Consider the following 16,131-nt stretch of genomic DNA (forward strand, 5'->3'; position numbering starts at 1 on the left):
TTTAAAAAAAAAAAAAAAAAAACCCCCCCCCCCCCCCCCCAATGCCTGCTGGGATGACCATTACAAAATGTTCTCTTAAGAGAGCTGCTTATCAAGATGCACTTGGAAGTGAGGGAGTGAATACTTTCAGTCTCTTTTAATTTTCATCATCAGAAAAACATTCTCTAAAAGTCTTAACAGCTCTGTTAAATACAAGAAGCATGAATACCACGTTAGAATACGTGGGTGGAGACTGTTTCACTGGACATGTAGTAATAACAGAATTTTTCCACCCTACTTGGCTTTTCCATTGGTTAAGAGAAAGCATGTTGTGGAGAAGCATGAGAGCTTCTGTCCCACAGAGGTACTCACTACAATGCACACCACAAGATCTGGGAACACCAATACCAGAAGCAGTGACCTGTATAGAATGTTAGGAACAGACCATACAGAAAGGTTGGATTGGAGACATGATGATGAAAAAGACCCTTTGTAAGGTGCTTCCCTGTTAGCCTCATATTGTCTTCTTTTTGATATTGCATGTAACTAATTTTTGTGAGTTCTAAAACTCTGTCCTCTTCCTAGGATTAGATGGGATTAGGTATCTGAATAAATTTCCCTGACCCAGATCTCTCAGACAAACTAAGTATGTCTTTTCTTCTCAGCCATCACAGTTGCAGGCACATACTCCAGCCAGCCAGCAGACTCCTCCAGTCCCACCATATGCATCGCCACGCTCTCCACCTGTGCAGCCTCATACACCTGTGACAATCTCTCTTGGAACCACCCCATCCCTGCAGAACAATCAGCCAGTTGAGTTTAATCATGCCATCAACTACGTTAACAAAATTAAGAATCGGTTCCAGGGGCAACCAGACATCTACAAGGCCTTCCTGGAGATCCTCCACACATATCAGGTTAGTGGATAGTTGTCAATATGTTCTAACCATACAGATTCTTCTGAGCTTTCCTTGATGCACAAAATTATCTTGTGCTTGAGCTTTGTGGGAGAGGTATGTACAGGTGATTAGCATAATAAGTATATTTTACAAGGCGACCAGCCAGTGAGAAGGTTCTCTGTATTTGAAATCAGTTTACTTTGTATGAGTTAATGCTGATTTCTCATTTTAGGTCGGTCATTGCAGTTGCAAGTATTTGAAATAAGGGATAATTTTTTGTAATGTTACGTGGCCCATATGCCCATGAACATGGGGCAGAAGGGTAATGTGTATAATATGGCTAAGGTACTGCGAAGGAGGGAAAGAAACATTTCTCTGTTTGAAGCCTGTCTGATGACATTTGGCCCATGAGCATTTGGAATGATTTTTCATTGTTATAGGAGTCATCAGCCATATTATCTTTTATTCTTCTGTCTCTTTTCAGCTGGAAGTGCGGGGGTAACAAATGCAGACTTCCCTTGGCTACAAGATGAATGTTTTAAGTCACGTTAAGTATTGCTCCCCAGAGAAAGGAGAGCAGAAACCAGTGAGAGTAGCTGTAATAGTTCTTGTTTCTTTTGCTCTTACACTTCCCCTTTCTGTGACAGAAAGAGCAGCGGAATGCCAAGGAGGCAGGAGGTAACTACACGCCGGCTTTGACAGAGCAGGAGGTGTACGCGCAGGTGGCACGCCTCTTTAAGAACCAGGAGGATTTGCTCTCAGAGTTTGGGCAGTTTCTGCCAGATGCTAACAGCTCCGTGGTGAGTTTTACCCTAATAGGTAGATGGAGCATAAATACTTAAAAATCTGGTTCTGCGAGGAAGTGGAGTTGAGAAAAGTACACTGTTAAAAAAGGGAAAAGGGCCAGGGTGGGAGAACACATTCTCTGCTGATAAATCCTTAACTTTGATTCCTAGATCTCTTTTTAGAACTGTAATTGCCCTTTTTAAAATGTGTTGGTCTGTTAGAGCTAAGGGATACACATGCACCTTCTTGGTACCACAAGATCAGATCATTGATAATCATGTCTGTTTGGTTCTCTCTTAAATAAGCTGTTAAGTAAGACAACTGCAGAGAAAGTTGAGTCTGTAAGAAATGACCATGGTGGCACAGTCAAGAAACCCCAGCTCAACAATAAGCAGCAAAGACCCAACCAAAATGGCTGTCAAATCCGACGGCACTCGGGAACTGGAGCAACCCCTCCAGTGAAGGTGAGAACATGCACTGTTCACCCACTGATGATTTTATTTTAAGAAGTGGTGGCAGCTTGTGAAAACTTAGTAGAGTTGAATGTTTTACATTCTGTTTTGTTTTTGAGGCACAAATTCCAGGTTAAGAGGAGATAGAGGCTGACAGAAAGCCTTGTCTACTTCAAAATTAAAATTTTTCAAGCCTGAATTTTAAGTGCAGGACATAAAAGCATCCACGCAAAGGACAAGCTGTAACCAGAGATTGACAGTGCTTACTACTGCAGAAAGATGAACAGCACTTCTATCAGGTTTTATTGCTACAGAATTCACAGGAATATGTTTATTAGTATTTTTAATAAATCAACACTTAAGTGGGAAGAAGGCTCAGTAAACTTGTAAAATAAATACGTTGTCTAAGGCTTGAAAAATTTTAATTTTGAAGTAGACAAGGCTTTCCGTCAGCCTCTATCTCCTCCTAACATGGAGTATTGTTTTCAGGCTATGCATAAGAGTAAACGAGGAAAAACCAAGTCGTTTCCGGGGGTTCTTGTGTTAAATCAAAAGTTGGTGCAGAAACATTGGACTCTTGTTTGTTCATCTTTCTACAATAACTGTTGTAATTTGATAGCTCTAGGGATTTTGCTGTCTGTCAGGCCTTTTCTTCAAAAAGCACCAAAATTTCTGTAGCGTTAAGGCTGCAGTAGAGCAAAGATGGCAAAGTATTTCAGTGCTTGGGTTTTAGGGAAAAGCTTGCCGTCCCTTCCTTCTCCTCCTTTTATGTAGGTTTGGGCTTGTAAAAGTCTGGAAGACGGTGTCTTGCTTTAGGAAGAAAAGGCACAGCACTCATCTCTTTAGCAATTTAATCTCACCTGTGTTCACCTAATGATGGTTGGTTCCTTGAGAATGAGAATGGCTGGTGTGGGGTGGGAAAAGGAGGGACCCAGGGAAGGTAGAGAGATGCAGAAAATCTGTGGAGGTACAAAATAGGAGTTGGATGAAAAGTGCTGGCACAAATAACGGTATGTTTGTCTTCATTGAACTTTTTCATGTAACTACAGTGAAGAGGTATACTACATACTGTGAATGTTGCAGTTAACTACATGGATTAAACATTACTTGGGGTTCTGATGATAAAAATGGCAAAAAAATTGAAGCGTGTGGAAGGCTAACAGATAAAATCCAGAGGAGGAAGTGTTGGGGGAAACGAATGGTTCAATTTTAGGAGACAGGTAGATGGATAGCAACTCGAATGTAATCTTTCACTGTACTCTTTGAAAGGCCGTAATGTGGTAGGCAATCTGAAACGTGTGCGATAGACAGGCAAAATAAAATGCCATGCATCTGAATTTCTCTTTCTCCCTCTTCTCTCTTTTTTTTTTTTTTGTGCTCTTCATTTTGCAGAAGAAACCAAAGCTGCTTGGCCTAAAGGATCAGTCATTGGCAGAAGCTAGCAAGCATGGTGGGGGGACAGAGTCATTGTTCTTTGAGAAGGTAGGGGCCAAATTTTTGAAAAGTTGGGTTGGTGGGTCCCCTGTCATCACTCTGCTCCCAACCTTCAAATGTCTGATTCATGACCCTTGCAAATCTGTTTCCAGTAAAAATATAAACAGAAAAGTCATCTCTGGCCTTTACCCAAGAATATTTCTTTCGGCTTTAACTTTTATAAGTGCATCCACTGGTCTTTAAATCTGATATTGTAAACTTCTAAAAATTTTTTAAATCTCATGCAGCTGTGCGTGTCTTCTCCCCTACAGTCTATCTCTGGCTCTTTGTCTACCTCTGACAGCCTTTGGGAGATGGGCCTGGCAGCAGAGCGTAACTGTCAGAGGTTATAGCTGCCAATTCTAATAGTATACAGAAATATGAAGGAACAGTAATCTGTCCATAGCAGTACAGCTCCCCATACCCGCAGGTCCCTCATGTTACTGATGAGACAGTGGGCCTGCATTGCTGGGTTGGCACTCTCAGTCTCTGACCAGCTCCGTACAGTGTGGGGAACTTAGTTTACAATGCAGTGGACTAAGCAGTATTTCTGTAAGAGGGGCGCATGCTATGCTGTGCAGTTACTTGTTGCTGGTTAGATAGAGGCAGTTTGGCAGTGTGGGTGTGTAAGTAGTACTTCAGCTTCTTTCCTGAGATGTTCAGTTTTTATGCTGTTTGGAAGGGAGTGTCTGTCCCAAAGCAAATTGGCATTTTTACCAATGGTGACACCATCCTGTTTTTCCGTACTGATGTAGCACAAATAGCAACAAACTGAAGGCTGGCTAATGGTAACTGAAAGCCAGTGTACTACTTGAAGAACATGTAGGTGTTACCATGAGTAAATGTAGAAATCCTGATAATAGAATTTGAATTGTAATGATGAATAACCTCTGATCATGATAGATCTCCATGTGATGTGTAGTTGCAAACTGTTCTCCTGGGGAAGGTAATGGTGCTAAAATGAATCTGATTCAGCCCTCCCTTACTAAAGGAGAGGAGGAGGCTTACTAAACTAAGTTTGAGATTTTAATGCAAGCTGAAAAGCAGTGCTGGAGCTGTAGTATGAAATGCTTTCAATTAAGCTGCAATAGATAGTTGTGTTGCCTGGACTTCCCAGAGAGAATGGAGGCTGCGTTATTCTTTCTGCTTCTGTAAGCAGAAGAGTAGAAGGCCAGTCTCGTTTCTACTTGCAGTGTTTCATAAACTACTTCTAGCCAAAGTTTTTCTGTGTAGACCCTTATTTTACTTAACTCTTTCTTCAGGGTTCCTACTTGGAGATCTTGATTATTCACTTCACATGGGTTGCTCAGTAGAATAATGGCATCAGTCAATCAAATGTTGTTCTCACTTTATGGACAGATAAGTGAGAGCCAGAGACACAATATTAATTTATGATTTGTTTTATATAGGCTCCTCCAGCCTGTGTCCTCTTTGACTCTAGCCTTCAGTTGTCCTTGAACAAGATGGAGGCATTTGAAGGCAACTGTATCCATCCCCCAGGTCTAAAAGTGCCACATCCTGCCTGAATGTGTAGTATCTGTGCAGAACAGTAGCTGGAGATCATACTATTAAGTAGACTGTGCCCAAGAAGGCATGGCACACCTCACTCATTTCCAGCTCTGTATTAATTTTCTTCCTCCTCCCTGTGTATTTGTAAGGTCCGAAAAGCTCTGCGTAGTACAGAGGCATATGAAAATTTCCTTCGCTGTCTGGTTATTTTTAACCAGGAGGTCATCTCCCGTGCTGAGCTTGTGCAGCTAGTTTCTCCATTCTTGGGGTAAGTGAAGGTTGAGCAAGTCCAATTGTTTGTGTAATCATTGTTGGGAGGGTCTGTGGGGATCTAATCTGTTTGTATATTGGGAAGTAAGTTCTGTTTAAAGGAAAAGAATGTCTTGTGCATGGTATGTACAACTAGCTCCCAGAGCTCTATAGCTCTAGGAACTAACTGGGCATTTAATTTCCTGAGCTGCTTGCAGCATGATATATGTGTAACTGAGAGGGAGTCTTAGCATTGTTTGATGCGTCTGTGTTCACTACTGTTCATTTAATCACCTGTCCACTAAATGCTTGCAGGGTGTTACTTGTACATCAGTGAGCTAATACCCTACAGCTGTGAGAACAGAGTGCTGCTCCTCTCTGAGATGCCTATCTCTTCTAGCCCAGCCTGAGCAAGGGTAATGAATGTTGACCATTCTCATCAAAGAATTGGCAATAGAGCTTTTTTTGGAGTAGGTCATTGAGAGAACAGGTCAAGTTTTATACAGAAACTGAGACCAGAACTTTAAGTTACTCAGGTGTAAAGGCAGAAGCTACAGACCCCTCTTGGGACATTGCTAGTGTACCAAATAATTCCATGCTAACAGTTTATAGTAAGGCCTGTGTGTAAAGTACACATGCTAGCTATTTTTACGTCCGCTTGGGGCTGCAAGTTTAACATTCCTTACTGCTTTAAATAGAATTAATGTACATGTCAGAAAGGGAACTAAAGACAAGAAGATCCCAAATTAAGACCAGGATCAGGGCCCCCATTGTGTGGACTGCTGTACAGCCTAGAGACACTCCCTGGAAGAGGTTGCAGTCCTTGTCTTCAGTGAAACTAGGCAAATGTTGTGTCATTAAGACATTAATTTTAGCCAAAAAAGGTAAGATAGTAGATCTAAATCAGTGAAAACACTCTAAAAAATTGTTTTCTCCCATCTATCTTATGTATCTGGAGCTATAAGAGAGTATCTATATCAGGAAAGGTATAATAAAGATCACTTTATTATCCTAGAGTTGAACTTTATCATTCTCTCATGTAACAAAAAATGCATTAAATGAGCAGTTATTCAGTTAGCACTGATAACAGGCATAGAAGGGTCCCCTTTGTAGGAGAAGATGGGAGTCTAACAGATGCATGTTTTAGTCTCTAATCAAGTCAAATTATGTTTTCCACAAGCAGAATCTAAGGGGTGAAATATCTTTATATGTTTTCATGTTGGCCTGTGTCCTCTTTAGATTTATAGTTGGTTGTCATGGTATTGGTGGAAGCGTTGGTGCTGATAGACTCATTCCTAAAAGCTGGGTTTTTTTTTCAGTAGAGTCCTAGATTTGTTTCTCACAGCTTCTCTTTACTCAATGCCTCTGTCTGCTGAGTATTAGCACCCACCAAATTGGTTTTGCTTCTTTGCCTAAATAATCTGGGAGATTCCCTGTAGATAACACTGCAGTGTGCTCCTGCTCATTTTAAGTGAGAGGGTATGGATATACCCTCATATCTCAGTAGTCTTTCATATCTCATATATGGATGAATGAGGCCTTGTTGATAAGGCACGTTAGGAGTGTTCTAGCAGCTTCCCTCCCATCACCAAATAAAGAGGCAAAGGAACCATAAAAACTCCACAAAGTGAATTAAGGCAGGAGCAGTCTGGAAAAGCAGAATGGTTTGTCTTGATGAATGTGCACAAGTGTAGAGAATTAGTGGGACTGAGTGGCCAAGGTCTTCTGTCTCCACACTGAATTCTAGGAGCGCTCTTGAGCACGGCCCCTACTTCATACTTTAGAGTACTGGGATTTGACTTGTAAGCAGCTACAGTTTTCATGTATGTGTGTTTTATAGGAAATTTCCAGAACTGTTCACTTGGTTTAAAAACTTTTTGGGTTACAAAGAGTCTGTTCATATGGAGACATTTCCCAAGGAGCGCGCTACAGAGGGAATTGCCATGGAAATAGACTATGCCTCCTGTAAACGACTGGGTTCCAGCTACAGAGCCTTGCCTAAGAGTTACCAGCAGCCCAAATGTACAGGGCGGACTCCGCTGTGTAAAGAGGTAAGGAGCTTTGAACCAGAGGAATTTGTGTGTTGGGAGAAGCCTGTTTGCAATCTCTCTGCAAGCAGCTGGGCCAGAACAACTAGTAGGTGGTGTAGAAGAGGGTAATAAAGGGAATTAACTGCACAGCTGTGTGCTATCTTGAAATCCTGGTCTCCTGAGAGGAAGTGTCAGTGTCTGGGCTCAGTCCTTGCTGTGTTCTGTGGTGACCGTGACTGTCATCCTCTAGACCTGGAAAGGCAGTGGTTCTCATGTGGATGGGCAGGGACTTGTGGTGCATACTGGTTAAGATTCTCTTGCCTCGCAAGAGGGATAAAAGCATTTGTTGGGGATGAGGGAAACCTCAGAGCTTAGTTAAATCTCTTCCCTTGAGGGTTGTAAAAATTCTGGGGCACCTCAACATACATTTGCTATATTACACTGTAGGGGCAAGTTTCAGGTTTGCTAATGATACCACAAAGAATGGAAGGAGGGTTGTTACTAGTCAATGCAAGTAGTTTATATGGAATTGTGGGAAAGAGGAGTTTTCCTCCTTTTTTTAAATGTTATAAGAGTAGCAGATAGTAAGATAGCTAAAACAGCATCCTCAAAACAATTAAGGTTTCAAACTGTGCCATAAAGTCTCTAAAGGATGTGCTGCATGGTGCAGTTGTAAACGCTGGCCTACAGTTAATGTGTTGGTCTGGTGCCAAGTCCATAAAGATGGACCAGATTCCTTGAACCTGCCTGCCTTAAAGCAGGGGTCACAAATCCATATGTAGGCTTGTGCAAAGCTGCTAGTATTTGTTTTGGGTTCAGATTTAGCCGATTTGGGGGACAGCAATTTGATTCAGAGTCAGCTGCTGCCAAATCTCCAAATCGAACAAGCCTCATCCCCTGCCTGCTCTGCCAGTCCCATCAATGGCTGCCCATCCTGGCACTTCAAAAAAAACAAAACAAAAACAAAGCCCCGCACTAACCAGTTCCTGCCAGGCAAGGGGTAATCTCTGCTGCCCCCTTCTGCCCCACTGTGGGGGGGGCTGTGCCACAAGGCCCTGATGACTGCTGTAGCAACTAGTAAGTGTGGGGCATTTTTTTTTAAGAGCCAGGACTTTGGGGCTGGGTAGGGCAGCCATGGGGGGGAGGGGGGATTGGGAGAGTGAGAGGGGATTGGGGGGGTGCTCAGGGGGGCTGGGGGAGCAGGCAGAGAATGGGGCCTGGCAGGGGTCCCTCCATGGTCCCCTCCCACCTCCCCTGCCCCTTACCTACCAGCACAGAGTCTGGGTCCAGCTCTCTGCAGCGGCGAGTGGGGACTTCCCAAATCTCCAAAGCTCTCCAAATCTTTTCTGAATTGATTCAGAGGCTTTGAATCAATTCAGAACTTTGTATTGGTCTCCCGATTTAATGGAGATTCAGCTGCCGAATCACACTGAATCTCCTCCGAATTGAATGAGTAACTGAACTGTTGCACAGCCTTAGTAGCCTGGTTTTCAGGGGGTTGGGGAAAAAACTGCTTCTGTTTGTGTTTATAGAAGCTGCAGGAGCTTGTCACCAGATAGAAGTTTAAATTTTTATTTCAGCACCTTGGGCTGATTTTTTTTTTTTTTTCAGTTTCTAACTACACTTTTTTTGGGGAGGTGGCATTTTTTAAATAGAAAAAAAGCCATCGGGTTTCTAACAATGAATTATACTTACCATAACATGGTAACTGCCTAGCATCATTAAACAGTTGTATGTATAGTGGATTTATTTCAGCCAGCCAAATAAATCCAAAGCCAGTATATTAAAAGGATTCTTTGATCTTTCTCTTCAACTTCCCTTGAGAGAAGAGAGATCTCCAACCTTCCTGAGGACCCATAGGACAGTGGTTCTCCACCTTTTTATACTTAAGGCAGCCCTTGGAAAATGCCAACTTTTAGTTTTAACTTTTTCTTGACTACAGAAAAATAATAAAGCAATTCTTCTGTTGCAAAGAACTCGGAGAGGCCACTGAATATCAGAATGTTTTTGACGCTATAGATTACAACTTAAAATCTATGAGTTATCTTGTGATGTGTGTAGGTGTTAGCACACCTAATGTAGTGGGGCACCCCACAAGATCCTTAATAGACTCTCATGGCACTTCAAGCTGCTCTAGCACCCTGAGAATCCTTCTTAAGGGGTTATTTTATGCACAGAGCAGCCTCTTTACCAAGGAAGAGGCAGTAAATGGCTGTAAAGAATCTAGGTGCCTTAAACATAGGAATGAGGTAATAGAAATTTGGGTATCTGTCTTCTATGATACCTTAGAGAGAAACTCATTCACCTTGCCTCCTTTGTTCCCAGGTTTTGAATGATACTTGGGTCTCCTTCCCTTCATGGTCTGAAGATTCCACCTTTGTTAGCTCCAAGAAAACACAATATGAAGAACACATCTACAGATGTGAAGATGAGCGTTTTGAGGTAGATATTCTTCTCCATTTCTTGAAGTTTGGAGTTCTGTGAACTAGTGAGCCATATGGACACAATTACTGCTTAAATGCTGCTGCTTAGAATCTGGTCTTCTGGAGGATAGGTGTTTTACATGGCTTCTAGTTAAGCCCTACCCACCCTTTCAAATGCAAGAAGTAAAATGTGAATGACTTCTGATCAACCGTCTACCTCCTACCCACTGATTTCTATCTTAATAGCTTTGTCACCACTCCTCTGCTCAGGTCATTGCAAATGAAAGTCTTGACTGTCAGTGTTTTTTACCATTAATGTTTTTTACCATTTACTACCCACATAGTACATAAGAATTTAAGTTTCTGTGTTTAATAATTTGAACACTGTTGCAGTGGAAGTGTTAAATGATTGACAACTACTTGGAGTGAAAGTCAGTACAGCAATTATTTCTGTATGCTAAGGTTTGTTGCATCTCTTTGTAGTATAACTGTCAATTGTGTGCTACCCACACAAAAAATGTCTTTTATTTCCTAAAGGTATCATTTTGATAGTCTTCAACTTCTTGTGGATAGATGCAGTATTATATAGAAAACATGCAATACAACTAGGTTAGAACAACCAAGTACAGAAATATTAAACCATTGCTTTGAATTTGCCTTGTTTTGAATTCACAATACTGCAGAGGTGTTGGGAAGCAAGAATTCCTATCCCTTAAACATTGGTTTTCATAGAGTAATGTGCCATATCTTTCAGCTGGATGTTGTCTTGGAGACCAACTTGGCAACAATCAGAGTCCTAGAGGCGATCCAGAAGAAACTCTCTCGCTTGTCTGCTGAGGAGCAAGCTAAATTCCGGTTGGACAACACTCTAGGTGGCACGTCAGAGGTGATCCACCGCAAGGCCCTGCAGAGGATATATGCTGACAAGGCAGCTGACATCATAGATGGGCTGAGAAAGAATCCATCTGTTGCAGTTCCCATTGTGCTGAAAAGGTACTTCCTGCATCCTGGCATATATACTTGTATTCTAGTAAAGCTCACAACAGGCCAGGCACTATTCAAACTTGTAAGAACATATAGTTTCTGTTTTTCAGGACCTCAGCCTCTTTGGGGCAATCTGCAGAGTGCTGATACTTCTAATGTTATAGTAATTTCATAATGACCAATTAGAAATATGAAAGCAAAAATGACACCAACCACACTGAAAGTGCAAGAACCTTTGCAATCCTGGAGTTGCATTTTATTCTGATGAGGACAACTTCTATGAGATCGGCAGGACTGAGTTGGACCCCTAACACATTTAATCTCTGAAACTGATCAGGGACTCAAATGATAGTCTGTGTTGGAAGTAGATTCCAAGTCAAAGTTACAAGTTCCTGGTTGGGGAAAGGGTCTAAATATACAATATTGAGGGTAGAATCAGGGATGATTAATTGGACCAGTCATAATAGGTGTCTTCAGCTACCTATTTGTAAAGTGTTGCAACTGGGCCAGGCATGGAGAAGGAGTTTGTCAATACTTTGGATGATTCCTTCCTAAAATAGGTAGCGTTAAACTACATAACAAGAGAGGTTACTGACTTACTCCTCTGCAATCCTCAGAAATGAAGTCATGAAATAACTATAATCAAACTGTTGAGTGATAGTGATGTTAATATATTAACTTAAGCTGGAAACCTTTGTAGAACAGGCATTGTACCAAAAATTACCATTGTGGGAAAATTTGGGGAAGGGGAAGCTAAGTCAGAACCTGCAATTGTAAAATTCTTATATTGAAAGTTGCTGACCTGTTGCTTGTAAGCTACAGGCAGAAGCACGGTTTTCTGTGGGAGGAAAAATGTGGTCCATAAAATTATCCTGAAAACATTGCGGGGATCAATGATGCTAAACAGAACAGAAGAAAATCTCCAATTCTGGTCAGCCTATCGCAAGAAAGGCATAGTGGTAATAGAACTGGGCTCATAAATGAGCAAGGAAAGACTGATATGAGATGTGATCACTAATATTTAAATTATAGGTTTGGGAGGGTATACAAAAGTTGGTTTTACAGAACTGTACAAAAACATGTCCGATGTTCCTGTATCTCTGTTCATGAACAAAGGGCCAGTTAGTGAAAATGAAAGGCAGTATGTCTAAACCTGTTCTCTAGTACCATCTGTGCAGAACTAGCACCCATGTCTCCAACCCTGAACACCAGACTTTCCAAACTTCTCTGGCTTTTATGTTTCATGCTAAAGGACAGTGAGAGTAGAACAGAATAAGAACTAAGTCCCCTAGTGGTTTTGCATGCCACTTGCTTTTGGACATGACATGCCACCGAGTTCCTCTTCCTTTACTGTCCTCAGTGAGCTGGATAAGGAAGTTGTAAAGGAAAATGCATGCACTGAGCTATTCAGTGAAGTAAGTGCTGAATGTTCCAACTACACTAGCTGAAGAGTGCAATCTGTGAATGAATATAAACTAACCTTCGTATCTGCTGTCATCCTGGCCAGTTCTGGTTTTACTCAGCAAGATGCTACAGCAGTGTTTTGCTGGAATCGCAGTGCTCTGTATTTTTGCTATCTGTTGTACCTTTAATAATTTGGAAGCAAGAATAATACTATTCTTAGCAGGGCAGTAGTAGGTGGTCAGTCTTTGTTATAATAGCATCAAAATGTCCCATTTGCTATTATCATCCTATTGTTTAAACACAGATGATTCCTACTTTACCTCACAAAGTCTAGCTTTATGTTTAAACTTTTGCAGTCTCATATAAAAGAGTGACTCTACTGAGGAGGGATATATTCCAAGAACTAGATATAACGAAACAAGAGAAAATTGTTATGGGAAGGAACCTCTCAGACACCTGCATGATGGTTGTGGTATAAAAGCTAGATTGAGCCAGTGATACTGTTTTGAAAAGTGATTGCCATGTGAGATGCATCTGTGTGTGCAGACACTTGGAGTGTTCAGTGACCTACATTTTTGCAGAGTTCTAGTCTGTCAGAAAAATAATCTGTCACCTAAATGAAAAATGCAGTAGTTTAATCCTCAGTGAGGAGAGAGAGAGGTTTTTGTTTGGCTCCACATGGGAAGCAGAGGCTATGGAGGATTTTCATTGTGATTATTTTCTCTTAAATAGGATGAGGATGGTTACAGTGCATGTGTTCTGAGGTGACGGTTGACTGACTTTTATGCTAGACACAGGCTGGGTGACAGTTCAGAGTTGTTTGTATGTCTGAAGGATCATGTAAAAGGAATATATGAAGATGAATCAGCAAGAAGCTTGAGACTTTTGCAGTCCTCAGCATGTGGCTAAATCCTCATGCATTGTGCTTATTTCTAACATGTTTCAAATACCTGGGACCCTTTTGACCAACTGATTATAAGACTGCAGAACTATTTGTGACTGCTGCATCTTGATTCTGTGCTGTAGAATCCTGGAGTATCACAGTAAACCTAGACCCTCTCTCAGAACTCTGGTAAGGCTGTATGGAATAGTGAAAGGCTGGGGTGAATGTCCTCTTTAGCCTAGTTAACGAGGTCATACAACCACAGCTTCTGAGAAGTGGTGGTGTTTCAGTGGATAATGGATCTTGGGTGGAAGACTTGTTTTCTTTGTTACCTACTCTGTCCTGGTCAAGCATTCATCAGTATGGTATATGTGCACTTCTTAACTCCTATTTTTGCTATTTTTTGCTGCAAGGTTAAAGATGAAAGAAGAAGAGTGGCGAGAAGCCCAGAGAGGATTCAACAAAGTCTGGCGGGAGCAGAATGAGAAATATTACCTGAAATCATTGGATCACCAGGGCATCAACTTCAAACAGAACGACACCAAGGTCCTGAGGTCAAAGAGTCTCCTCAATGAGATTGAGAGTATCTATGATGAGGTAAGGCAATGATTATCTGATAGTCTCCTTCCTTCAACTGCCTGTGCTCTGAACAGTTACTTTCAACCCTTCTCTAGACTCAGCTTTTGTTTGCTTGGGGTAGGTAGTCAGGCTAAGGATTGTAATGAGAGAGGAAATCTAGCTCCTTGGGAAAGCTTTTCAAAAAGCTCGTGGAAACATGATAAATTGCTTGTATGAAAATGACTTGTGCTGTTTGTTTGCACTTTCTACCTCAGAGGCAAGAACAAGCTTCAGAAGACAATGCCGGAGTACCCACAGGCCCGCACCTATCACTGGCCTATGAAGACAAGCAAATCTTGGAGGATGCTGCCTCCCTCATCATCCACCATGTAAAACGGCAGACAGGAATCCAGAAAGAGGACAAGTACAAAATCAAGCAGATCATGTATCACTTCATTCCAGACCTGCTGTTTGCTCAGCGAGGTGAGCTCTCAGATGTGGAGGAGGAGGAGGAGGAGGAAATGGATGTGGATGAAGCCACAGGGGCTGCGAAAAAGCACAATGGTGTTGGCGGCAGTCCTCCAAAAACCAAACTGATGTTCAACAACACGACGGCTCAGAAGCTGCGGGGCATGGATGAGGTGTATAACCTCTTCTACGTCAACAACAACTGGTACATATTCATGCGGCTGCATCAGATCCTGTGCTTACGGCTGCTGAGGATTTGCACCCAAGCTGAGCGGCAAATTGAAGAAGAGAACCGGGAAAGGGAGTGGGAGCGGGAAGTGCTAGGCATAAAACGAGACAAGAGTGACAGCCCTGCCATCCAGCTGCGACTAAAGGAGCCCAGTAAGCACACTTCTTGCATGGGTTTGTGGGGGAAGGGATGCTGGGGCAAGAATTATGGTGGTTGTGAAGTTTAAGCAGTCTCCTAGGGCTTTGGAGAATCTGCTAAAACTAAACCCATTGAAGCAGGGATGGCCTCTTGTGTACTTGTACAGCATCTAACACAGTGGGCCTGAATACCTGTTGAAGCCTCTAGTCACTACTGAAATTCCAAAAGAAGGAATGTGTGTAGTAAGGACTTCATTAGAGCCACAGGTTGTTCACACAAGCTATAGCTGTAATGAAGTCATTGCTCTACATATGCTTAATGCTTTTTGAGGAGAGAACCTCCTGGTTTGGAGAGTTACTATGGAAGAGGCCTCAGAGGAGGTCAGCACAGAGAACTGGTGACAAAATTGTCAGTAACTTTATTTTAAAAGTAATCATTTTGAATATTTGACAGTTCTATTCCTCCTTTGTAGATCGTTCTTGTTGTTCACAGGCTTGTCTGGTCAAACTAAGACAGGCCCTAGACATATGGCCCTGTCATTCCTAGAAGTCAGAGCAGGCTTGTAGGAACAGCCCTTCCCGGGTGAGTTGGAACATGTTTCATCTTGCATGCTCTCTCCCTGTAGTGGATATTGATGTGGAGGATTACTACCCAGCTTTTCTGGACATGGTGCGGAATCTGCTAGATGGCAACATGGACTCATCTCAGTATGAGGACTCGCTGCGTGAGATGTTCACTATTCATGCCTACATCGCCTTTACCATGGACAAGCTGATCCAAAGCATTGTTAGACAGGTGACCTGTATTATATATTCCTGGGGTACAAAGAGAGTGGGTGGGATTGGACTTTCCTGTAAGAGAGGGCATTCTCCATGATTACAGAGAATTTTGAGAATGTTGCGTCTACTTAGATGTTTTAAGCTAGTTGAGGGACAGTGGGCATTTCCCTGTTTAGCTCTTCAAGGCTTATGACAAAAAGGGTAAGTTACAGTGTATTTAAATAGATCAGTATTTCAAGGTGTTTACAGGTATATCCTGCCCTTGGGTACCTGTGGTGCTTTATTTGTTCCCTTCAGTTTCTTCAAAGATGCATATATCATTCCTCTGAGCTTGCTTTGCCTTTTCAAAAGAAGTTGATACACTGAATGTACAAAAGTAATATTGCCATTTGTTTAAAAAAATCTTGGAAGGGCAATGCAAAACTTGTTAAAAAATAGTTTTGATCTAAAAATGGCTGGTTAGGTCCTGGTTTGGTAAAAATTAAAGTAAAAAACAATTTATCAATGTCTGTTTTGACACAATGGATTGAAAAGGCAGCCAACATTTGATTTTAAACTGGGACCTGATTAGTTAGCACTTGACTTCTTTTTAATTCCTCCAACCAGCCACCTTCAGATGATTAGCAAGCCCTTCCTATTGGGTTACATGCTGCATAACTCTGTGCTCTGCACCTTTCCTTCATATCGGTTATATAAAATGACAACTTGTTAAATGATATTTATAGGGTAACTATTTCATAGTTTCATAGATGTTAGGGTCAGAAGGGATCTATTAGATCGAGTCTGACCCCCTGCCCTGGGCAGGGATGAGTACTGGGATCAGGTGACTCCAGCCAGGTGTCTGTCCACTCTCCTTTTAAACACCTCCAAGGAAGGGGACAGCACCAC

The 16,131-nt window shown here is 41.9% G+C and overlaps 1 protein-coding gene across 3 annotated transcripts in view; it reads left to right on the top strand.

Moving 5' to 3' along the window:
• Positions 1-16,131, top strand: part of SIN3A (SIN3 transcription regulator family member A) — a 35,072-nt gene that overhangs the window by 7,718 nt on the left and 11,223 nt on the right. For all 3 annotated transcript variants that reach the window (XM_019504446.1, XM_019504445.1, XM_019504444.1), the window contains exons 5-15: positions 645-896; positions 1,526-1,678; positions 1,970-2,128; positions 3,509-3,598; positions 5,248-5,366; positions 7,188-7,398; positions 9,703-9,819; positions 10,555-10,793; positions 13,485-13,668; positions 13,905-14,478; positions 15,090-15,259. In XM_019504446.1, coding sequence (XP_019359991.1) covers positions 645-896; positions 1,526-1,678; positions 1,970-2,128; positions 3,509-3,598; positions 5,248-5,366; positions 7,188-7,398; positions 9,703-9,819; positions 10,555-10,793; positions 13,485-13,668; positions 13,905-14,478; positions 15,090-15,259 — 2,268 coding nt within the window. The remainder of the gene's footprint in view (positions 1-644; positions 897-1,525; positions 1,679-1,969; positions 2,129-3,508; positions 3,599-5,247; positions 5,367-7,187; positions 7,399-9,702; positions 9,820-10,554; positions 10,794-13,484; positions 13,669-13,904; positions 14,479-15,089; positions 15,260-16,131) is intronic.

This window comes from Gavialis gangeticus, unplaced genomic scaffold, assembly GCF_001723915.1.
Source record: "Gavialis gangeticus isolate Ggan-Ray unplaced genomic scaffold, GavGan_comp1, whole genome shotgun sequence".
NCBI lineage: Eukaryota > Metazoa > Chordata > Crocodylia > Gavialidae > Gavialis > Gavialis gangeticus.